Genomic DNA, 25,796 nt, shown 5'->3' with positions numbered 1-25,796 from the left:
AGTTTTCATGCAGGCCCCCACATTTATACCCTAAAGTTCAGAGTGGGGAAGCAGCCTTGACAGTCTGTAAAAGGGAGCATGTTGGAACTGGTGAGATTATCTGTATTCAGTTTGATTAGACAACAATTTATGAGTTTACCCTGCATAAGCTTTATACAGGGTAAAACAGATTTATTTGGGTTTAGACCCCATTGGGAGTTGGGCATCTGAGTGTTAAAGACAGGAACACTTCTGTTAGCTGCTTTCAGGTAAATCTGCAGCTTTGGGGCAAGTAATTCAGACCCTGGGTCTGGGTTGGAGCAGATGGGTGTGTCTGGATCAGCAAGAGAGGGTGCTGGATTCCCAGGCTGGCAGAGGGAAAGGAGGAGTAGAAGTAGTCTTGGCACATCAGGTGGCAGCTCCTAAGGGGGTTTCTGTGATCCAACCCATCACACTGACCACCCCCATTTTATAGATGGGGAAACTGAGGCATAAAGAGACACAGAAGTGATTTGTTCATGGTCACACAGGTATTTAAAGGCAACAATGAATAGATCCTGGAAGTCCTGACTCCCAGTGCACCTCACACTAACCACTGGAGATCACTCCCCTTTGAGAGCTGGGAACAGAACCCAGTCCTCCACTCTAACCACTAGGCCCTTATACACCCCAGAACTGGGATGGAGCCCAGGAATCCTGCTTCCCATCATCCCCGTGCTAGACCTGTAGATCCCAATCCCCTCCCCAGGGATGGGTATATAACTCCCAGTCCACACTGCTCTAACCATCTGGACCCTCTAGTTAGGAAATTAAAAGAAATAAGGTTTTTTTGAGTTATATAAATAAAAAGAGAATAAGAAAGGTTGAGTTTGGGCTGCTATGGAGTGTGGATGGGAAGGAGATTAAAGATATTCTAGCTATGTCCCACAACCTAAATGAATACTTTGCCTCAGGTTCTCAGTAAGGCTGATAACATGGTAACTGTTCATCAAGGCAATACGGCTAATAGAAACCAGTGTCTAGAAATGTAAATGATACATCTGAGGGGGAAGAAAAACATAGAATCATAGAATATCAGAGTTGGAAGGGACCTCAGGAGGTCATCTAGTCCAACCCCTTGCTCAAACAGGACCAATCCCCAACTAAATCATCCCAGCCAGGGCTTTGTCAAGCCTGACCATAAAAACCTCTAAGGAAGGAGAGTCCACCACCTCCCTAGGTAACCCATTCCAGTGCTTCACCACACTCCTAGTGAAAAAGTTTTCCCTAATATCCAACCTAAACCTCCCCCACTGCAACTTGAGACTATTATTCCTTCTTTTGTCATTGCTACCACTGAGAACAGTCTAGATCTATCCTCTTTGGAACCCCCTTTCAGGTAGTTGAAAGCAGCTATCAAATCTCCCCTCGTTCTTCTCTTCTGCAGACTAAATAATCCCAGTCCCCTCAGCCTCTCCTCATAAATCATGTGCTCCAGCCCCCTAATCATTTTTGTTGCCCTCCGCTGGACTCTTTCCAATTTTTCCATATCCTTCTTGTAGTGTGGGGTCCAAAACTGGACACAGTACTCCAGATGAGACCTCACCAATGTCGAATAGAGGGGAACGATCACGTCCCTTGATCTGCTGGCAATACTCCTACTTATACAGCCCAAAATGCTGTTAGCCATCTTGGCAACAAGGGCACACTGTTGACTCTTATCCAGCTTCTCATCCACTGTAACCCCTAGGTCCTTTTCTTCCAAACTGTTGCCTAGACATTCAGTCCCTAGTCTGTAGCAGTGCATGAGATTCTTCCATCCTAAGTGCAGGACTCTGCACTTGTCCTTGTTGAACCTCATCAGATTTCTTTTGGCCCAATCCTCTAATTTGACTAACATCAAGAGCTTAATGCATAGAAATTGGGCAGAACGGATCATTTCCATCCCACAATACTAAAAGAACTGGCACATGAGATTGCTAGTCTGGTAGCCATCAATTTTTAATAAATCTGTGTCATGGTATCTGGTATGGGTCACAGCTGAGAGGGCCAATCTCAGGTCAGACAATCAAAAAACTGGGCAGACACCCCTACACTGGTTAGGGTTACCATATTTGAATATTCAAAAAAGAGGACACTCCACAGGGGTGTTGGCCCTGCCCACAGTCCACCCCCACTCCTCCCATGCTCCACCCCGACTCTGCTCCAAGTCCTGCCCCCTCCCCACTTGGCCCCACCACCGCACCCCTCCTCACCTCCTGACCCGACACTGGCTTGCTGCATCCCTCCTCAGTCCCCCACCCACCGCTCACCTCCTCTCACCTGCCACTCACCTCCTCACTCCCCTGCCAGAAATCCCCATGCCTATCCCAAGAACCCCCGCCTGCCACTGGCTCACCACTTCTTCCCTCCAAACCCCTGCCCTCTGCCCGCCGCTGGCCTTTTCACCTGCCCCCGCTCACCTACTCAACCCCCGCTGCTCACCGCTTGCCTATTCACCCCGCCCCACTCTCCTACTCACCCTTCCTTCCGCAGGTCCCACTGGCTCCTAAGATCAGGGGCAGCCGAGGGGTCTCCACGTGCTGTGCCCGCCACAAGCATGAGCTCTGTGGCTCCCATTGGCCAGGAAAAGCACCAATGGGAGTTGCCGGAGCCACAGAGTGGGGCTTGCAGGTGCCGGCAGCGTGCAGAGAGCCCTCCACCCCCTTGACCGTACCCAACCCTAAGAGCCAGAGGGATCTGCTGGGGGGCGAGCTGGGGAATCCTGGTGGTGCTTACCTGGGGTGGCTCCCAGGAAGCATTCGGCAGGTCCCTCTGGCTCCTAGAGTTGGGTTGGGTTGGGGGGGCGGAGGGCTCTCTGCACGCTGTGGGTGCCTGCAAGCCCTGCCCCCGCAGCTCTGATTGGGCAGGTGGGAGCCGGTGCAACACATGGAGACCCCCTCCACACACTGCAGGCTCCTGCCCATGGGCGGGGACTGGGAGCAGCCACAGGAAGCGCTGTCAGCCCCGGACTTCGGATTTAGTATTGCCATACATTTATATTTTCCTGGACGTTTTTAGATATTAAACAAATTCTCCCCGATGGCAATTAAAGAACTAAAAAGCTGGATATGTCCGGGAAAATAAGGACGTATGGTAACCCTAACACTGCTGGTATAGTCTATAATAAGATGTAACCAAATGATCAATAAATGTGTGCTCCTGGATCACTATACTAGCTTAAAATGGAGCCACAGACAGTCCCTTTAGACCAGGGGTCTCAAAGTTCTGGTCCGCAGGCCATCTGTGGTCCAAGAACCTCCCCACTGTGGCCCCCGGAAACTTTTTAAAAAGTTCTTTCATCCGGCCCTCATGGCTGCCAGCTATGGGGGGTGGGAGGGGGCGGGAGGAGAGATTAACATGCCACTCCCCCCAATGTTGCTCCATCCTGCTGCTCCTGGGACCCTCCCAGGGGTTGCATGCAGGAATGTGTCATTCACCTTGGGCAGCTCTGCTCCCTGCAAGTGGTTCCCTATCTCTGCTGTTGCCAGCAGAGCCACAGAGGAGAGTTCCATGCAGCCACGCTGCTGACTGTCTGCTACAGGCACCGTCCCCTGCAGCTCCTCTTCCCTGGGGGAGAGGAACAGAGATACCATCACTAGTTGCTGGGCAGAGTCAGCCATGGAGCCAGCATCACTAGTCACAGGGCAGAGTCAGCTGGGATGGCATGAGGCCAAAGGAGTGAGGGGAAAGGGTGGGAAATGGGCTGGGAGGTGGTGTGAACATCATCTTCAGTGACATTATTGGCCCGCTGGGAGGATTTGAGGACTGGCACTGGCCCTAAGGTAAATTGAGTTTGAGACCCCTGCCTTAGACACTCCAGCCTATAATACCACCCAGACAAGCCAGATGTCTGTGATGAAAGGTTATTAAAACCAAAAATCACCTCACATTAGGTTACTTCCAGCTCCAAAGGGTCAGTCACTGGTCCCAGGTCAAGGGACATTCAGGATCTCATCAAAGACAACACTGTAGCCAATCCTATAGTAAACTAACTAAAGATTTATTATATAAGAAAAGAGAGAAAGAGTGTATTGAGAGGATAAAGCAGGTAACATACATTACAGGTGAGTAAGAGTTAATAAGCCAAATGATAGCAGAGGTGTAGTAATCTGATGGTTTTCCATATTTCTCTCAGGGTTACCTAGAATGGCTCCAATTGCTCAGAATTCTCTCCTGTTAGAATTCATTGGTCCAGAGAGAAAAAAGATGGTTCCCAAGGCTGCTTCTTATAGTTGAAAACAAACTGACAAGTGTTAACCCAGCACGAGTCTGTCAGCTTTCACTGTTGAACACACAACGACCCACTCTTTGAAGATAACATTTTACCTCCTATGAATATACGAGTAACTTAGGTGTAGTGATTTACCTAATGTAATTTTCAGCCATCATTACAATAGGGATAGATGAGTGACAATATTACAGGTAACGTTCATGAGTTTCATGCACTGTATACATCAAATAGATTTTTATCTTTACACGTCTTTGATCTAAGGCTAATTTAATCCAAGATACAGGCAGATAAAAACAATACAATTAACATCTCCATTGAGTTCAAGCAAGAAAAATGAATGGAGCTATGTCTACTAGCCAACTTACTATTTCTTTGATAATCTTACGCAAGTGAATTGCCCTGTTGGTCTGTCTCCATCACAGAGTTGGCAAACTGTTTAGACAGCATCACAATCTGTCTATACTTTAAAAAAAATCTGTCTAAATAAATCCAGCTGACTGGGGAATAGCTAACATCATACCTATTGTTAATATATAGTCTTGTTTGTTAGCCTGAGATAGAATTTTGGGTTTGACTTTTTGACACTGTGTTGCATTTCCCACAAACAAATGGTCACACACATTTCTCACAATGAGATGGTCACACAGAGATTCAAAGGCAACAATGAATAGAGCCCAGAAGTCCTGTCAGATGGGGCTTTTATTGTAATTCAAAAAGATAAGGGATAGAGCTAAAGTGTTACAGGGTATTGTGGGAGTGTAATATCTGAGCATACACTGGAAGGCTGCCTGGCTCCTCTCTCAAGCCAAGGTCAAGCAACCAGTTAGGAGGGGCAAGGGGAAATAGGAGGTGGGGGGCAGGCATAAGAAACACTAAAAGCCAAAGAAAAGCCTGGCCTTGGCCAGAACACAACCCCACTCCTTAGCCCTCCAATGGAATACAAAAAAGGTGGGACGAAGACCCTAGCCTCACAACCCTCCAATACGGAACACGACCATAAGTTGTAAGAGGTGAGATTAAGGGCGTGCACTGCAGGTATATTTGGGCCTGATAAGAAGGAGGAGGTAGGAATGGGAAATGGGAATGGGGAGGTGGGAATGGAACACTGGGGAAACAGACTGCCAGTTTGTAGAGCTATGGATCTGCTTCCTTGGAACTAACCCCAATAAACATTACATTGCCTGCACTTCGGACTTCTGTCTTCTGCTTTCTGTCTGCGTGACAAGAAACAGGGGAGGGGTGAAGGGAAAGCCCTCTAACACCTATATTTAATAAAGAGAAAAAAGCGATCTGGGCGATTAGAGACCTGTTAGTCTGACCTCAATAGTAAGCATGGTTTTAGAATAAACAGTGGAGGAAATAATTAAATTAATGGAGGTACATGGTAAAGGAAATGTAATGCAACATGGATTTACCCAAGGTAGATCATGCCAAACTACCCTGAATTCCTTCTTTGAGAAACTATCTGATTATTTAGAGAAGGGAAGTTCAGTCGATCTAATCTACTTTCACTTCAGTAAAGCATTTGATACAATACCACATGGGAAATTATTAGTTAAATTAGAGAAGATGGGGATTAGTACAAACATTGTAAAGTAGATAAGGAGCTGGCTAACGGGGAGAAGGCAATGCATTCTGCTGAAAGATGAATTATCGGACTGGATGGAGGTAACAAGGTTCCTCAAGGATTTGTCTTTGGACAAGCCTTATTCAATATTCTTGTTATTCACTTTGGCACAAAGAGTAGGAGTGTGCTAATGAAGCTTGCTGATGACACAGAGTTGGGAGGCATCATCAAAGCAAGGGAGGATCAGAAAGTTATACAGGAAAATCTGAATGAACTTGAAGACTGGACGATCGAGGTGCTAAAGGAGCACTCAAGGATGATAAGCCCGTTGCGGAGAACCTAAATGAATTCTTTGCATTGGTCTTCATGGCTGAGGATGTGAGTGAAATTCCCAAACCTGACCCATTCTTTTTAGGTGACAGATCTGAGGAACTGTCCCTGACTGAGGTGTCATTAGAGAAGGTTTTGGAACAAATTGATAAATTAAACAGCAATACGTCACCAGGACCAGATGGTATTCACCCAAGGAACTCAAATGTGAACTTGCAGAACTACTAACTTTAGTCTGTAACCTATCATTTCAATCAGCTTCTGTACCGGAGGATAGCTAATGTGACACCAATTTTTAAAAAGGCCTCCAGAGGTCATCCAGGCAATTACAGGCCTGTAAGCCTGACTTCAGTACTGGGAAACTGGTTGAAACTATAATAAAGAACAATATTGTCAGACATGTAGATTAACATAATTTGTTGGGGAAGAAACAACATGGTTTTTGTAAAGGGAAATCATGGCTCACCAATCTATTAGAGATCTTTGAGGGGGTCCAGAAGCATGTGGACCAAGGGGATCCAGTGGATATAGTGTACTTAGATTTTCAGAAAGCCTTTGACAAGGTCCCTCACCAAAGGCTCTTATGCAAAGTAATCTGCCACAGGATAAGAGGGAAGGTGCTCTCATGGATTGGTAACTGGTTAAAAGATAGGAAAAAAGGGTAGGTATAAATGGTCAGTTCTCAGAATGGAAAGAGGTAAATAGTGGTGTCCCCCAGGGATCTATACTGGGCCCAGTCCTATTCAATATATTAATAAATGATCTGGAAAAAGGGGTAAACAGTGAGGTGGCAAAATTTGCCAATGGTACAAAATTACTAAAGATAATTAAGACCCAGGCAGACTGTGAAGAGCTACAAAAGAATCTCTCAAAACTGGGTGACTGGGCAACAAAAAGGCAGATGAAATTTAATGTTGTTAAATGCAAAATAATGCACATTGGAAAGCATAATCTCAACTATACACATAAAATGATGGGGTCTAAATTAGCTGTGACCACTCAAGAAAGAGATCTTGAAGTCATTGTGGATAGTTCTCTGAAAACATCCACTCAATGTGCAATGGCAGTCAAAAAAGCAAACAGAATGCTGGGAATAATAATAAAAAGGGATAGATAATGAGACAGAACATATCATGTTGCCTCTCTATAAATCCATGGTACGCCCACATCTTGAATACTGTGTGCAGATGTGGTCGCCCCATCTCAAGGTTCAGAGAAGGGCAACACAAATGATTAGGGGTATGGAACGGCTTCCATATGGGGAGAGATTAATGAGACTGGGACTTTTCAGCTTGGAAAAGAGACAGCTAAGGGGAGATATGATTGAGGTCTATAAAATCATGACTGGTGTAGAGAAAGTAGATAAGGATGTGTTGTTTACTACTTCTCATAAAACAAGAACTAGGGGGTCACCAAATGAAATTAATGGGCAGCAGGTTTAAAACAAAAGGAAGTATTTCTTCACATGACACTCAGTCAACCTGTGGAACTCCTTGCCAGAGGATGTTGTGAAGACCATAATAGGGTTCAAAAAAGAACTAGATAAATTCATGAAGGATATGTCCATCAATGGCTATTAGCCAGGATGGACAGGAATGGTGTCCCTAGCCTCTGTTTGCCAGAAGCTGGGAATGAGCGACAGGGGATGGATCACTTGATAATTACCTGTTCTGTTCATTCCCTGTGAGGGACCTGGCACTGGCCACTGTTGGAAGACAGGATACTGGGCTAGATGGACCTTTGGTCTGACCCAGTAGGGTCATTCTTATGTTCTCATGTTCTTGTGTGAGAGAAATATGGTGACATTCAATAGTACAAAGTTCAAGGTCATGAGGATTTTGGCAACACTTTGTTTTCATCTTACAGGGAGTTAAAATTAGAAGCTTCTGATGGAAAATGTTGAGTTAAAGCTACTAATTTTTGTGCATTTTTATTGAAAGACCTTTTTTCTGCATTTGACATCAACATTGGAAATTTTCATACACTAAAATCCGATATCAAAAACTGTTGACTGTATGTTAGCAATATTTAAACACTTTTTTACATTAAATGCTGGGGAAAATAGTGAAACCAAGGCACAGAGTGACGCAACTTGGGCCAGGTCACACAGCAGGTCAGTGTCAGGGCCAGGAATAAATGCCATGTCTTCTGAGTACCAGGCCTGTGCCCCTACCAATTGGATCAGACTCATTGTTCTATATCCTACTGCCTCTCTGTAATTGTGATCACTTGAGTTTCCGGGAACTGTGAGGAAAACACGCTACAGTAACTTTGCCTCTGCTCCTGTGCTGTGCAGGGCTCCAGGGAGCGAGTGCCTGAAAGCCCTTAGGGGAATAGATATGGATAAATATCCTTCCAACAGTTAGACACGCACAGCTCGTCTGCAGAGAGCAACAGGTCTCAGTATATTTCCAGCAGGCCAGGCTCCGTGTCAGCAGAGAAAGGTCTGTCTTAATACAGTAATAGGGACATTTAGATTGATAGATAAATAGCCAAAAGGAGGCTGGGGTTGGAGGAGAGAAGAGCTGGGAGGATTCCACACACAATGGTGCGGTAAGTTTGCTGTTGCAATGAAATACATGTGGGGTTTGCAGAGTCACCCTTTAAGGGGGAAAAACATAAATGGACCCTATGTATTTTTTTCAGACTTTGAGTTTGGCCATTGAAGGCTAAAGCAACCCAGATCAGGGGTTACTTTAGGAAAGTGATGATAGAATGTTTGTGTCTCAGTTTCCTCCCATGGAAAGTGGGGGAATTAATCAAAATGACTCAGATATTTTTAAAAAATGGATCAAGAACACTGAAAGAAAATTGTCCATAAGCATTACACACTGGTGTCTTCGGTTTGATTGTTCATGGGAAATATTATGGGGTCCATTTAGCAGTGACTGAGCAGAGAGGTAGGGAAAGAGGGAACAATTCCAATACATGACAAACAGGGCAGAGATAAAAAAATAGATCTCTCTCTCTCGCTCTCTCTCTCACTGACTGTCTCTCAGGGACTAATGAAAAACAAATGCAGAATCCATCTATCCATTTATTAATCTAATTATTTGTTGTTACTTCTTTCTCTCTACTTATCTTTATTCTTATTTCTTCTATTACTTTGTTGTTACTTCTACCTAACTTGCTAGCTATGTGCTGTTACTTCTCTTCCTTACTATTAGTCTGATGTATATTATGTTCATTTTGTTTGCATAAATTGTCCCAGAGAGTCAAAGGCGTTGAATTCTCCCTATCACTGTACAACACTGAACAGTCAAACGTGCTTCCAGATTTTGGGTACAGAGACCTCAACCTGTTTAATCCCATGGCATATGCCCTGGAAAATCCTTTCCAAAGATTGGAAATGTATTGACTAGGATACACAAGGAAAGGAATCAAAGCAAGACATAAAGCATATGGAAATTGAAACAGAATGGTTCTATAAAACAACCATAATTAAAACTCACCCAAGTTCCTTTTAAAGAGAGAGGGTATTATTTAGAGCTTGTCTACATGGTGCTGTAGTCAACGGGAGAGGGGTGTATACTCTACTGTGCACTAGCTTGTCACACTCCAAAAGGACTCTAGGGCACACTGATGTAGTTCTGTTTCAAACTATACTGTGTTAATGTGCACTAGAGAACTTTTAGTGCAGGCCAGCAGAATCCACATGAGCGCACAAGAATTTACACCCCCCTATTGCAGACTAGGCACCATGTTGGAAAGCCCTTAGAGACTCTTATTCTGAAAGGCAATTTACTGCTGAATGTCAAGTGAACCCCTGTGAATGGTGGTTACTTTTCCTGCTTTTGAAAAGACTGACAGACACAAAGTGGGGAAATATAAGATCAGCTACACTGGGTCAGACCAATAGTCCTCCTAACCCAGTGCCCTGTCTTCTGATAGAGGCCGATGCTTCAGAGGGAATGAACAGGACAGGGCAATTTTCAAGTGTAACTAGATTCCTCATTTTTGTGTAGTTCCCATTTTTGAAGTTGAATGCTACTATGGTGGGCTTCTTTGGTAGTTCCCACCCACCAACCTGTGGATATTAAGTTTAATTACATTATGGTCACTATCGCCGAGCAATTCAGCTATATTCATCTCTTGGACCAGATCCTGAGTGCCACTTAAATCAAGAATTGCCTCTCCCCTTGTGGGTTCCAGGACTAGGTGCTCTAAAAAGCAGTCATTAGTGGGCTTTAGAAACTTTATCTATGCATCCTGTCCTGAAGTGACATGTACCCGGTCAATATGAGGATAATTTGAAATCCCCCTTCATTACTGCATTTTCTCCTGTTATAGCCTCTCTAAGTTCCCTGGGCGTTTCACAGTCACTATCACCATCCTGGTCAGGTGGTCTGTAGTGTATTCCTACTGCTATACCCTTCAAACATGGATTTGCTATCTATGCAAATTCTATGGTACAGTTTGATTCATTTCAGATTTTTACTCTATTTAAGTCTATACTTTCTTTCACGTGTAGTGCCACTCCTCCACCAGCATGACCTACTCTGTCCTTCCTGAATATTTTATACCCTGGTGTTACCGTGTTCCACTGATTCTCACTTCTCCACCAAGTTTCTGTGATGTCAGTTATCTCAATATCCTCCTTTAATACCAGGCATTCAAGTTCACCAATTTTAGTGTTTAGACTTCTAGCATTTGTATATGAGCACTTATAAAATTTGTCAATATTTAGTTGTCTGCCTTCATGTGATGTAATTAAATGGGACTCTTTTATGCCTGGATGTTTCTGTTCAGTTCCTACCTGTCATAGAATCCTAGAATCATAGAAGATTAGGGTTGGAAGAGACCTCAGGAGGTCATCTAGTCCAACCCCCTGCTCAAAGCAGGACCAACACCAACTAAATCATCCCAGCCAGGGCTTTGTCAAGCAGGGCCTTAAAAACCTATAAGGATGGAGATTCCACCACCTCCCTAGGTAACCCGTTCCAGTTCTTCACCACCCTCCTATTGAAATAGCGTTTCCTTATATCCAACCTAGACCTCTCTCAGTGCAATTTGAGACCATTGCTTCTTGTTCTGTCATCTGCCACCACTGACAGCAACCTAGATCCATCCTCTTTGGAAACCCCGTTCAGGTAGTTGAAGGCTGCTATCAAATCCTCCCTCAGTCTTCTCTTCTGCAGCCTAAACGAGCCCGGTTCCCCCAGCCTCTCCTCGTAAGTCATGTGCCCGAGTCCCCGGATCATTTTTGTTGCCCTTCGCTGGACTCTCTGCAATTTGTCCACATCCCTTCTGTAGTGGGGGGCCCAAAGCTGGACAAAATTCTCCAGATGTGGCCTCACCAGTGCCTAATAGAGGGGAATAATCACTTCCCTCGATCTGCTGGCAATGCTCCTACAAATGCAGCCCAATATGCTGTTAGCCTTCTTGGCAACAAGGGCACACTGCTGACTCATATCCAGCTTCTCATCCACTGTAATCACCAGGTCCTTTTCTGCAGAACTGCTGCTTAGCCAGTTGATCTCCAACCTGTAGTGGTGCATGGGATTCTTCTGTCCTAAGTGCAGGACTCTGCACTTGTCCTTGTTGAACCTCATCAGAATTCTTTTGGCCCAATCCTCCAATTTGTCTAGGTCACTCTGGACCCTATCCCTATCCTCCAGTGTATCTACCTGTCCCCCCCAGCTTCTATCAACTTTATCCACTTCTCTCCTCTCCTCTTTATGAGACTAGAGAGAATCCCCATTAATAAATCCTCCCCTATGGGATGTGTGTCTCCAGACCCTGTGCTCCTCTGGTCCTGTAGGCTTTCCCCCAGCCCTTCGTTTAAAAACTTCTGAAGAACCTATTTAATTTTACATTCAACAGTCTGGTTCTGTTTTGGTTTAGGTGGTGCCCATAGTTCCTGTATAGGCTCCTCCTTACTCTAAATGTTGTCTGGTTCCTAATGAACCTAAATTCCTTCTCTGAACAGTATCATCTCATTCACATATTGAGATCCTGTAGTTCTGCCTCTCTCCCTGGCCTGGATGTGGAACTGGAAACATTTCTGAGAATGCTACAATGGCACTCCTGGATTTTAATCTCTTACCCACAGCCTACGTTTGGCATCCAGGACCTGTCTCCTTCCTTTCCCTATGTCATTGGTACCTACATGTACCATGAGCTCCTCTTCATCTGTGCACATAAGTCTTTCTAGATATCTTGAAAGGTCCACAACCTTCACACCTAGCAAGGAGAAGATATAGGATAATAAAGGTGGGAAAAATACATCTCAGCATAGCTGGTGGCTGCCCCATCACAGATGGATGCTTTCAGTTGGTGGCAGGTCAGCCAGGACAACTGTTGCTCTGGATTCTGGCTCACTCCCTTGGTCTGGGATGTCACATGGTGGGTATGGTCAGGTCTCTATTTTTGCTGATCCTTGTCAGCCTGGGCCGAGCTGGATGGGCCATCTCAGCTCACTGTGCTCATGCTGTATGGTGCAGTTGCTCTCAGGATCAGGTGAAAAGCCAACAGACAGGATGATAGTGGGGGAGGGAAATGGAGGGGAAATAAGAGCAGGAGCTCACATCTATTAGTCTGTGATCATCACTGGTCCAGCGCTGATGGCCAGGCGTATCCACTGGTGACCTGTGGTCTGGTTATACAAGGGCTCATGAACAAAGGACAGAGTCTCTGGAGTTGAAGGAAAGGCCTGTCAGTCTGTCCCCTGGGAATCTCCCAAGAGTCTGTTCCCCAATTGAGCCCCCCATCTTTTTAAGGACCAAAAACGGGATTATGGTCAGACTACCCCATTGGCTTATTATATTGTCCAACAGTTAAGTATAGTTTCCAACAAACAAATTTTGGTTCCTCTTCAATGAAGTTATAATGCAGTCTTTAATTACACAACCATGTAGTACATTTTGCACGGGACCCCTGCCTTGTTTGCACAGGATGGACAGGACTCACTGAGTAAGCTGGTTTTCAGTATTTTGTTTTCTCCTCATCTTCAGTGTGTGGCCCCAGGCCTTATTCACAGCACACTGCTCTAACTTTGCTCCAAAGACAAAATTATTGATTTTTATCTTGGCATTTTCTATGTTGCTCATCAATACAGCACCTGATTGCTTTGTTAGAGAGCTGGCCAGGAACCAGCAAGTCCATTTCATGGGATAGGCTGTGATTTGAAAATTTGTTTTCATTCCAAATTGTAATCAAATTTCAAAATTTCCCTTGAAATGATTTTTTTTTATTTTGGTATCGGTTCAAACATTACATTTCAGCGAAATTGAAGCATTTTGTTCCATTTTCAATATTTTATTTTTACTTTATATCTTATTTTAGATTATTTTTATCTGACCTTTTTTATTTTATAAAATGACTCCTCATGCCAAATGTCAAGTCCAGCCTCCAAAGCATTGTCACACTAGAGCTTAAAATGAGCAGAACAGTATATTTTCCCCTGGCTTCGTTCTTGGAAATGTCTCAAGTGTTTTGAGCTAGATACCTGACCTAGAAAATAGCAATTTCAGTGGTTAAGGTCTGGTAAAGTTATAAGCAACAGAAAACAGGACTTTATAATGAGAAGTGTTAGGCAACATTAATAAGAGGCAGCATTACCAGCCCCACCTAGAATAATGTCAATCAATACCCAAATGCCAAACAATATTTTGTGTACCCCAATGACTTTAACAGGGGGATGGATTGGGTGACCCTGCATACGAGTGTTCCAGAAAGGGTAATCATTAGTCCTTCTGAAATCTCATTTATCTTCCTTTTCGATGCAACTTGTAATTGATTAGGTGAGAGGGAGAGGGAGAAAGGAAAGGATGCTGTTAAATCTACAGTTCATACAGAAGACAGACCATCATTGATATCAAAGGAAGTAAAATGCAGGACAATTCAAGAGAGCCCAGCTTGGTGGTGCCCTGATCTTTACTAGATCTTGATCCTGTGGCATTCTACTACTATTTTTGGTGACAAATCTGAGGAACTGTCCCAGATTGAGGTGTCATCAGAGGAGGTTTTGGAACAAATTGATAAAGTAAACATCAATAAGTCACCAGGACCAGATGGATTCACCCAAGAGATCTGAAGGAACTCAAATGTGAAATTGCAGAACTACTAACTGTAGTCTGTAACCCATCATCTAAATCAGCTTCTCTACCAAATGACTGGAGGATAGCTAATGTGCTACCAATTATTTTTTTAAAGGCTTCAGATGCAATATTGACAATTGCAGGCTGGCAAGCCTAACTTCAGTACCGAACAAATTGGTTGAAACTATAGAAAAGAACAGAATGATCAGACACACAGATCAACATGATTGGTTGGGGAAGAGTCAACATAATTTTTGTAAAGGCTGATCATACCTCAGCAATCTACAAGAATTCTTTGAGGGTGGTCAACAAGCATGTAGACAAAGGGGATCCAGTGGACATAGATTTCAAAGTAGCAGCCATGTTAGTCTGTATCCGCAAAAAGAACAGGAGTACTTGTGGCACCTTAGAGACTAACAAATTTATTTCAGCATAAGCTTTCATGGGCTACAGCTCACTTCTTCAGATGTATAGAATGAAACACACAGACAAAAGATATTTATACATACAGAGAACATGAAAAGGTGGCAGTACACATACCAATTGTAAGAGGCCAATCAATTGAGATGAGGTATCAGTAGCAGCAGAAGAAAAAACTTTGAAGTGATAATTGAGATGACCCATAGAAGGTGTGAGGAGAACTTAACATGGGGGAAAAAAATTCAATTAGTGTAATGACCCAACCATTCCCAGTCTCTGTTTAGACCTAAGTTAATTGTGTCTAATTTGCATATGAATTCGAGTTCAGCAGTCTCTCTTTGGAGTCTGTTTTTGAAGTTTTTTTGTTGCAAAACTGACACCTTCAAGTCTGTCACTGAGTGATTAGACAGGTTGAAGTGTACTCCTACTGGTTTTTGAATGTTATGATTCCTGATGTCAGATTTGTGTCCATTTATTCTTTTGCGTAGAGACTGTCCAGTTTGGCCAATGTACATGGCAGAGGGACATCGCTGGCACATGATGGCATATATCACTTTGGTAGATGTGCAGGTGAATGAGCCCCTGATGGTGTGGCTGATGTGGTTAGGTCTTATGATGGTGTCACTTGAATAGGTATGTGGACAGAGCTGGCATCGGGCTTTGTTGAAAGGATAGGTTCCTGGGTTAGTGTTTTTGTTGTATGGTGTGCGGTTGCTGGTGAGTATTTGCTTAAGGTTGGGAGGCTGTCTGTAAACGAGGACTGGTCTGTCTCCCAAGATCTGTGAGAGTGAGGGATCATCTTTCAGAATAGGTTGTAGATCTTTGATGATTTGCTGGAGAGGTTTCAGTTGGGGGCTGAAGGCGGCGGCTAGTGGAGTTCTGTTATTTTCTTTGTTGGGCCTGTCCTGTAGTAGGTGGCTTCTGGGTACTCTTCTGGCTCTATCAATCTGTTTTTTCACTTCAGCAGGTGGGTATTGTAGTTTTAAGAATGCTTGATAGAGATCTTGTAGGTGTTTATCTCTGTCTGAGGGATTGGAGCAAATGCAGTTGTATCTTAGAGCTTGGCTGTAGACAATGGATCGTGTGGTGTGTCCTGGATGGAAGCTGGAGGCATGTAGGTAAGTATAGCAGTCAGTGGGTCTCTGGTATAGGGTGGTGTTTATGTGACCATCGTTTATTAGCACAGTAGTGTCTAGGAAATGGACCGCTTGTGTGGATTGGTCTAGGCTGAGGTTGATGGTGGGATGGAAATTGTTAAAATAATGGTGGAATTCATCAAGGGATTCTTTTCCATGGGTCCAGATGATGAAGATATCATCAATGTAGCCCAAGTAGAGTAGGGACGTTAGGGAATGAGAGCTAAGGAAGTGTTGTTCTAAGTCAGCCATAAAGATGTTGGCACACTGTGGGGCCATGCGGGTACCCATAGAAATGCCGCTGACTTGAAGGTATATATTATCCCCAAATGTGAAATAGTTGTGGGTGAGGACAAAGTCACAAAGTTCAGTCACCAGGTTTGCCGTGATGGTATCAGGAATGCTATTCCTGATGGCTTGTAGTCCATCTTTGTGTGGAATGTTGGTGTAGAGGGATTCTACATCCATAGTGGCCAGGAAGGTGTTTTCTGGAAGATCACCGATGGATTGTAGTTTCCTCAGGAAGTCAGTGGTGTCTCAAAGATAGATGGGACTGCTGGTAGTGTAGGGCCTGAGGAGAGAGTCCACATAGCCAGACAATCCTGCTGTTAAGGTGCCAATGCTTGATATGATGGGGAGTCCAGGATTTCCAGGTTTATGGATCTTAGGTAGCAAATAGAATACACCTGGTCGGGGTTCTAGGCCTGTGTCTGTACAGATCTATTCCTGTGCTTTCTCCGGGAGTTTCTTGAGTAGATGGTGTAGTTTCTTTTGGTAATCATCAGTGGGATCAGAGGATAATGGCTTGTAGAATGTGGAGTTAGAGAGCTGTCTAGCAGCCTCTTGTTCATATTCCAACATATTCATGATGACTACAGCACCTCCTTTGTCAGCCTTTTTGATTATGATGTCAGAGTTGTTCCTGAGGCTGTTGATGGCGTTGTGTTTAGCACAGCTTAGGTTATGGGGCAAGTGATGCTGCTTTTCCACAATTTCAGCCTGTGCACGTTGACGGAAGTAATCTAGGTAGAAGTCAAGTCTGTTGTTTTGACCTTCAGGAGGAGTCCATGCAGAATCCTTCTTTTTGTAGTGTTGGTAGGAAGGATTCTGTGGGTTAGTATGCTGTTCAGAGGTGTGTTGGAAATATTCTTTGAGTCGGAGACGGTGAAAGTAGGATTCTAGGTCACCGCAGAACTGTATCATGTTCGTGGGTCTGGAAGGACAAAAGGAAAGGCACCAAAATAGGACAGATTCTTCTGCTGGGCTAAGAGAATAGCTGGAAAGATTAAGAATATTGTTGGGTGGGGCAAGGGAGCTACTGTTGTGGCTCCCTGTGACATGTAGCAGTTTAGACAGTTTAGTGTCCTTTTTCTTTTGTAGAGAAGCAAAGTTTGTGTTGTAAATGGCTTGTCTAGTTTTTGTAAAGTCTATCCCTTACCAAAATCTGCCTTCCTGAAATCCATTGTCTCTATTTTGCTGTTCTCCCTTCTACTCTTCCTTAGAATTGCAAACTCTATGATTTCATGATCACTTTCACCCAAGCTGCCTTCTACTTTCATATTCTCAACGAGTTCCTCCCTATTTGTTAAAATCAAGTCTAGAACAGCTTCCCCCCAGTAGCTTTTTCAACCTTCTGAAATAAAAAGTCTGCAATGCAGTCCAAGAATTTGTTGGATAGTCTGTGCCTTGCTGTGTTATTTTCCCAACATATATCCGGATAGTTGAAGTCCCCCATCACCACCAAATCTTGGGCTTTGGATGATTTTGTTATTTGTTTAAAAAAAGCCTCATCCACCTCTTCCACCTGGTTAGGTGGTCTGTAGTAGACTCCTAGCATGACATCACCCTTGTTTTTTACCCCTTTTAGCCTAACCCAGAGACTCTCAACACTTCCATCTCCTATGTCCATCTCTAGCTCAGTCCAAGTGTGTACATTTTTAATATATAAGGCAACACCTCCTCCCTTTTCCCCCTGTCTATCCTTCCTGAGCAAGCTGTATCCATCCACACCAACGTTCCAATCATGTGTATTATCCTACCAAGTTTCAGTGATGCCAACAATGTCATTGTTGTATTTATTTATTAGCACTTCCAGTTCTTCCTGCTTATTACCCATACTTCTCGCATTTGTATCTAGGCATCTAAGATACTGGTTTGATCTTTCCTCCCAGTTTTGTCCTGACACTCCTTTCTCTCTGCCAATATAGCCCACACTCCCTCTCATTTCCGACCCATCTCCCAGGTCTCCATGTTCCCCACTTACCTGCGGGCTTTGCTCACCTGCCCCATTGAACCTAGTTTAAAGCCCTCCTCACTAGGTTAGCCAGTCTGTGTCCAAATAGAGTCTTTCCTCTCCTCGAAACGTGAACACCATCTCTGCCTAGCAGTCCTTCTTCGAATAGCATCCTGTGTTCTAGGAAGCCAAAGCCCTCCTGGCAACACCATCTTCGCAGCCAGGCATTCACCTCCATGATGCATCTGTCTCTGCCCGGGTCCCTACCTTTGACAGGAAGAGTCAAAGAGAATACCACCTAGACATAGAGTTACAAAGAAACTTTGGAAAACTAGGCGACTCGACAACAAAATGACAGATGAAATTCAATGTTGATAAACGCAAAGTAATGCACACTGGAAAACATAATCGCTATTATACATATAAAATGATTGGGTTTAAATAAGCTGTTACCAATCAAAAGAGATCTTGGAGTCATTGTGGATAGTTCTCTGAAAACATCCACTCAATGTGCAGTGGTAGTCAAAAAAGCAAACAGAATGTTAGGAATCCTTAGGGAAAAGATAGATAATAAGACAGAAAATATCATATTGTCTCTATATAAATCCATGGCACACCCACATCTTGAATACTGCATGCAAATTTGGTCTCTCCATCTCAAAAAAGACATATTGGAACTGGAAAAGTTTCAGAAAAGGGCAACACAAATGATTAGGGTATGGAACAGCTTCAGCATGAGGAGAGATTAATAAAACTGGGATTTTTAAGCTTGGAAGAGATGACTAAGGGGGGATATGATAGAGGTCTATAAAATCATGACTACTGTGGAGAAAGCAAAGGAGGAAGTATTATTTACTCCTTGTCTCATATCACAAGAACTAGGGATCACCCAATGAAATTCATAGGCAGCAGGTTTAAAACAGACAAAAGGAAGTATTTTTTCACACAACGCACAGTAAACCTGTGGAACTCTTTGTTGGAGGATGTTGTGAAGGCGAAGACTATAACAGGGTTCAAAAAGGAACTGGATATGTTCCTGGAGGATAGGTTCATCAATGGCTATTAGCCAGGAGGGGCACGGATGGTGTCCCTAGCCTGTGTTTGCCAGAAGCAGGGGAATGGGTGACAGGTATGGATCACTTAGAATCATAGAATCATAGAATATCAGGGTTGGAAGGGACCTCAGGAGGTCATCTAGTCCAACCCTCTGCTCAAAGCAGGACCAATCCCCAACTAAAACATCCCAGCCAGGGCTTTATCATGCCTGATCTTAAAAACCTCTATGGAAGGAAATTCCACCACCTCCTTAGGTAACCCCTTCCAGTGCTTCAGTGCCCTGCTAGTGAAAAAGATTTTCCAAATATCCAACCTAAACCTCCCCCCAACTTGAGACCATTACTCCTTGTTCTGTCATCTGCTACCACTGAGAACAGTCTAGATCCATCCTCTTTGGAACCCCCTTTCAGGTAGTAGAAAGCCGCTATCAAATCCCCCCCCTTGCTCTTCTCTTCTGCAGACTAAATAATCCCAGTTCCCTCAGCCTCTCCTCATAAGTCATGTGCTCCAACCCCCTAATCATTTTTTTTTATCATCCTCTGGACTCTTCCCAATTTTTCCACATCTTTCTTGTAGTGTGGGGCCGAAAACTGGACACAGTACTCCAGATGTTGCCTCAGCAATGACAAATACAGGGGAATGATCATGTCCCTGGATCTGCTGGCAATTCTCCTACTTATACAGCCCAAAATGCTGTTAGCTTTCTTGGCAACAAGGGCACACTGTTGACTCATATTCAGTGTCTCATCCACTGTAACCCCTAAGTCATTTCCTGCAGAACTGCTGACTAGCCACTCGGTCCATAGTCTGTAGCAGTGTATGGGATTCTTCCATCCTAAGTGCAGAACTCTGCATTTGTCCTTGTTGAACCTCATCAGATTTCTTTTGGCCCAATCCTTTAATTTGTCTCACTCACACTGGAGGATAGGTATAAGATACAGAGGATCTACCACTCCTCCCAGTTTAGTGTCATCTGCAAACTTGCTGAGCGTGCAATCCACACCATCCTCCAGATCATTAATGAAGATATTGAACAAAACCATCTCCAGGACCGACCCTTGGGGCACTCCACTTGATACCGGCTGCCAACTAGACATGGAGCCATTGATCACTACTCGTTGAGCCCAATGATCAGCCAGCTTTCTGTCCACCTTCATTCATCCATTCATCCAAACCAAACTTCTTTAATTTGCTGGCAAGAATATTGTGGGAGACCATATCAAAAGCTTTGCTAAAGTCAAGGAATAACACGTCCACTGCTTTCCTCTCATCCACAGATCCAGTTATCTCGTCATAGAAGGCAATTAGGTTAGGCAGGCATGATTTGCCCTTGGTGAATCCATGCTGACTGTTCCTGATCACTTTCCTCTCCTCTTAGTGTTTCATAATTGATTCCTTAAGGACCTGCTCCATGATTTTTCCAGGGACTGAGGTGAGGCTGACTGACCTGCAGTTCCCCAGATTCTCCTTCTTCCCTTTTTTAAAGATGGGCACTAAATTATCCTTTTTCCAGTCATCCGGGACCTCCCCCGATCACCATGAGTTTTCAAAGATAATGGCCAATGGCTCTGCAATCACATCCACCAACTCCTTTAGCACCCTCAGATGCAGTCCATCCGGCCCCATGGACTTGTGCATGTCCTGCTTTTCAAAATAGTCCTGAACCACTTCTTTCTCAACAGAGGGCTGATCACCTCCTCCCCATATGGTGCTGCCCAGTGCAGTAGTCTGTGAGCTGACCTTGTTTGTGAAGACAGAGGCAAAAAAAGCATTGAATATATTAGTTTTTTCCACATCCTCTGTCACTTGGTTGCCTCCCCCATTCAGTAAGTGGCCCACACTTTCCCTGACCTTCTTCTTATTGCTATCATATCTTTAGAAACCCTTCTTGTTATTCTTAACATCCCTTGCTAGTTGTGACTCCATTTGTGATTTGGCCTTTCTGATTTCACTCCTGCATGCCTGAGCAATATTTTTAAACTCCTCCCTGGTCATTTGTCCAAACTTCCACTTCTTTTAAGCATCTTTTTTGTTTTTAAAATGAGTAAGGATTTAACTGTTAAGGCAAGCTGTTCGCCTACCATATTTACTATTCTTTCTACACATCAGGATGGTTTGTTCCTGGAACCTCAATAAGGATTCTTTAAAATACAGCCAGCTGTCCTGAACTCTTTCCCCCCTCATGTTGTTCTCCCTGTTGATCCTGTCCATCAGTTCCCTGAAGGAGTCAAAGTCTGCTTAACGAAGTCCAGGGTCCATATTCTGCTGCTCTCCTTTCTTCCTTTTGTCAGGATCTTGAACTTGACCATCTCATGGTCACTGCCTCCTAGGCTCCCATCCACTTTTGCTTCCCCTACTAATTCTTCCCTGTTTGAGAGCAGCAGGTCAAGAAGAGCTCTGCCCCTAGTTGGTTCCTCCAGCCCTTGCATCAGGAAATTGTCTCCTATACTTTCCAAAAACTTCCTGTATTGTCTGTGCACAGCTTTATTGCTCTCCCAGCAGATTTCAGGGTGATTGAAGTCCCCCATGAGAACCAGGGCCTGTGATCTAGTAACTTATGTTAGTTGCTGGAAGAATGCCTCATCCACCTGGTCTGGTGATCTATAGCAGACTTGGTGATTACCTTTTCTGTTCATTCCCTCTGGGGCACCTGGCATTGGTCACTGTAGGAAGATAGGATACTGAGCTAGAGGGACCTTTGGTCTGACCCAGTATGGACATTCTTCTGTTCTTATGTACTACTGATCTTACTGCTATTAAGAGCACTGTGCAGTATTGCTACATTTTTAAATAGTGGAATCATATGGTGTAGTGATTAGGGTGGGTGGCTTGGAATCAGGACTTCTTGGTTCTATTCCCAGCTCTGGACTCAGCATATAATCCAATGATTATGGGAGGGTCTGGGCAGTATCAGGACTCTTGAGTTCAAATCCCCCTCTGGGAGAGCAGTGGGGTCATGGGGTACTATAGGTTATAGAAGTGAGAAAGCCGCCTGGGACCTTTTTCTTCTGTTTTGGGTAGATAATGTTGGGTCGTGGCTAGAACAGCTGACTGGGATTCAGGATTTGTCCTGCGTTTTGTTCCTGATTCTACAGCTCAGTCATTGTATAGCCATGAGTGAGCTCGTTCGCCTCGGTGGTAGATGCTAATCCCATTTGCAGCAGTGTAAACACAAAGTAATTCCACTGCTTTCAGTGACATTACCCGAGATTTACATTGAGGTATCTGACAGCAGATTCTAGCTCTCTGGTCTGCATTTTCCCCTCTATGAAATGCAGATAAGATTCACCTAACTTTATACTTCTTTGAGTGGAAGGTTTACAAACCCCTACAAAGCAGTTGGTGCTTACTCTGTTTTCCTTCAGCTTGGTGTAAATCAGCAGTGATCTCATTCCGTCAATGGCCCTGAGTATCCTCTCATTCTGCCCAGTGTAAATCCGGACTAACTCTACTGGAGTCAATGGATCCTGCCCTCCCCTTCCCATATTACACCAATCTGCACAAGCCAAGGGTCTGACTCGTGTGAATTAAGGTGGTTTTCACAAAAGGAGAGTTATTTTACTGATGTAATCCTGACCATTACACTTCTCCTTCCCTCCAGAGGCAGCACATGATTTTCTGAAAAAGAAAATGTCCAACTGCACCACCTTGACCCAGTTCCTTCTCCTGGGATTCTCTGACATTTGGGAGCTGCAGATTTTGCATTTTGTGGTGTTCCTGGTGATTTACCTAGCAGCCCTGATGGGGAACCTTCTCATCATCACAGCCGTAGCTCTCGATCACCATCTGCACACCCCCATGTACTTCTTTCTGGTGAACCTGTCCATTATAGACCTTGGCTCGATCTCTGTCACCATCCCCAAATCCATGGTCAATTCCCTAATCAACTCCAGCTCAATTTCCTATGCTGGATGTGTCACCCAAGTCTTTTTCCTTATCTTCTTGATGGGAGCAGATTTTTCCCTTCTCACCATCATGGCGTACGACCGATACGTCGCCATCTGCCAACCACTGCACTACGATAGTGTGATGAACAGAAGAGCTTGTGTCCAAATGGCAGTCAGTGCCTGGATCGGTGGAATTCTTTACTCTGCACTGCACACCGGGAATACATTTGCAGGAACTTTCTGTGGAGATAACATGGTGGATCAATTCTTCTGTGAAATCCCCCAGCTCCTCAAACTTGCCTGCTCTGACTTATACCTCAGTGAAATTGGGGCTCTCATTTTTAGTGCATGCATAGTCTTAAGTTGTTTTGTTTTTATAATTGTGTCATATGTTCAGATCTTCAACACAGTGCTGAGAATCCCCTCTGAGCAGGGACGGCATAAAGCCTTCTCCACCTGCCTTCCTCACCTCATTGTGGTCTCCTTGTTTGTTTGCACTGGCATCTTTGCCTACCTGAAACCCACCTCCAGCTCAGCATCAGGTCTGGACCTCGTGGTGGCTGTTTTCTATTCTGTAATGCCTCCAATGATGAATCCGGTCATCTACAGCATGAGGAACAAGGATATCAAATCTTCATTGAGGAGACTGAGTAGGGGGAGGTTATTCACCAAGAATTATTTTTCTGTCTTTCTCGAATAAATACTCTTTGAGTTTGTGTTTCCCAGTCCATGCCATTTATTTCCATGACAACACAGTTTATGCAGAAGTGGGCCAGATTCTGCTGTCAGTTGCCCCCAGTGCAAATCCAGATTAATTCCACTGATGTCAATGTACTTGGGCTGGTTTACATCAGCAGAAGATCTGATCCAATCCTGGAGTTAAGCTGTTGTGCATTTCATTGGAGGGAAGAATCAGCCTTTCATTCTGTGCCCAAGCAATGCCTATTAAATTGTGTTGCCACTTACACCTGTTCCATGGACAGTAGAAGGCAAGGATGGGAGCTTCTTTCCCTTGTGTGTATAAATGAAGGTCAAAGGGACCATCATGATCATCTAATCTGACCTCCTGCACATTGCAGGTCACAAAACGTGAACCACCCACTCCTGTAATAGACGCTTAGCCTGCAGCTGAATTACTGACATCCTCAAATCATGGTGTAAACATTTCTAATTACAGAGATTTAACCCTTTACATTAGTTTAAACCTACAAGTGACTCATATATCATGCTGCAGAGGAAGCTGAAAATCCCCTAGGGTCTCTGCCAATCTGACTCCAAAGATGGTGATCAGTTAGACATTGAGCATGTTGGCAAGACCCACCAGGCAGATACCTGGAAAAGAATTATCTGTAGTAACTCAGACACTTCCCCAGCTAGTGTCCCGTCTCCAGAACTTGGGGATTTTTGCTACTGGTAGTTGCCGATGGGCCACATACCATATGTTGTGGTCAAAGACACCCACACAGTGATTTTAGTTCAAGGACTCAAGCCTGAGGCCAGTTTATTGACATACATATCAGTGCACTAGGGTGCAGTCCGAAGACTGACACACTGAGGACCGCTCGCAGGCGGGTTTTTATTTCATTAAACCGCAAGCAAAGTACAAACAATACGTCATGAGTTAAGAAATTGGGGTTGGGGTCAGCCCCCCCCCTCCACCCGGTACCCTCCTCATTATTTCCCAAGAGCTGGGTGTTTATTTGGGTAGAGGGGCATTTGGTGGTTTTCCCCAGGGGTGGTACTTGGCACCAGTTTGAGTACATTTCTCGGCAAGGCACATGTTATTTTCCGGGGGTTTTCGGTGAAGGGTTAAGGGGGGTTTATCAGGGGACGCTAAAAGAAGATCTATGATTGGCTAATTTTGCAGATAGCTGGAATCACAGGAGAAGTTGGCATTTGCAAAAGCAATTTCTTCATACAAGCGGTTATTATATTTCATAAACTTGTGGTTATTAGGTTGCCAAGGCCTTTACCACTGTTACTTCCTCCCCCCCCTCCTCTGGCCATTACCCTTGACTGAGTTTGGCAGAGAACCATGTTGTTCAGTCTTGCTCAGGCTTAGGCCTGTACTACTTTTTGTAAAGGCAGTCAGCATAACAGTCCTCTGTTAGAGGGTTTATTTCGGGGCCTTCAGATTCACAGCTTTGGCTATTAAAAAGAAGGCCCCCTTGTTCTATTTCCCCACACATAGTAGGCGGTTTCATCATGCCATCCCCTCCATAAGCATATCAAGCTCAGTCTTGAAGCCAGTTAGCTTTTTTTGCCCCCACTGCTCGCCTTGGAAGGCTGTTCCACATGGCATTAAAGAAGTCAGACTGGCATAAAATTGGCATATGTGAGAAAATAATGAGACCTTAACATTTAGGGCTAGATCCTTAGCAAACCAGTGTAGTTCTATTCACTTTGATAGTGCTTAACCAATTTCCTGCCTATGGGGATCTGGATTACTAATTTCAATGGACATACATCCATTTACATCTAACGTTGATAGAAGCTACGTAGGTGTTGAACACAGGGCCTGTAGATTTTCAAGCAGGATCTCGTACTACCTATGCTACAAGCACTAAGTGAACTAGTACAGAGAGAACAGCAGACTCATAAGCTGCTGTACAAGCTCTGACCAGTAGAGGGGGAAAAGGAGCCACACTGTGTTAGTCTGGGTTATGTGCATTTTCTGGAGTGTTAGGATCTGAGTGACCGTGTGTACCTGAAAATAAACTGCAATAACAATGAAATGGGATTAGTGGGAACGTCTGTCATCCAGGATGTGTCAGGTGAATTGAGTTCAGATAAAGCATCCGCACAGTGTCACATGTACAAATGCCACCCACTGGTCTTTGTGTTTTACAAATCCCTTCTGCGCCCCATCACCAGAGCCCATAAGTCTGTCACAGCCC

General features: G+C 44.2%; 1 protein-coding gene across 1 annotated transcript; it reads left to right on the top strand.

Annotated features, from left to right (window-relative positions):
• The first annotated feature begins 22,642 nt into the window (after positions 1 to 22,642).
• Positions 22,643 to 23,599, top strand: LOC128846044 (olfactory receptor 14A16-like). Its single transcript, XM_054045127.1, has one exon. The coding sequence runs from the start codon at positions 22,643 to 22,645 to the stop codon at positions 23,597 to 23,599; it is 957 nt and encodes a 318-aa protein (XP_053901102.1).
• Positions 23,600 to 25,796: the final 2,197 nt, after the last annotated feature.

This window comes from Malaclemys terrapin, chromosome 12 (assembly GCF_027887155.1).
Source record: "Malaclemys terrapin pileata isolate rMalTer1 chromosome 12, rMalTer1.hap1, whole genome shotgun sequence".
Classification (NCBI taxonomy): Eukaryota; Metazoa; Chordata; order Testudines; family Emydidae; genus Malaclemys; species Malaclemys terrapin.
The sequence above is the reverse complement of the archived record's forward strand: the minus strand, read 5'-3'. Positions and strand labels throughout refer to the sequence as shown.

Excerpts from the sequence above, each read along its gene's own strand:
- LOC128846044 (XM_054045127.1), top strand. The coding sequence starts at position 22,643 with ATGTCCAACTGCACCACCTTGACCCAGTTCCTTCTCCTGGGATTCTCT.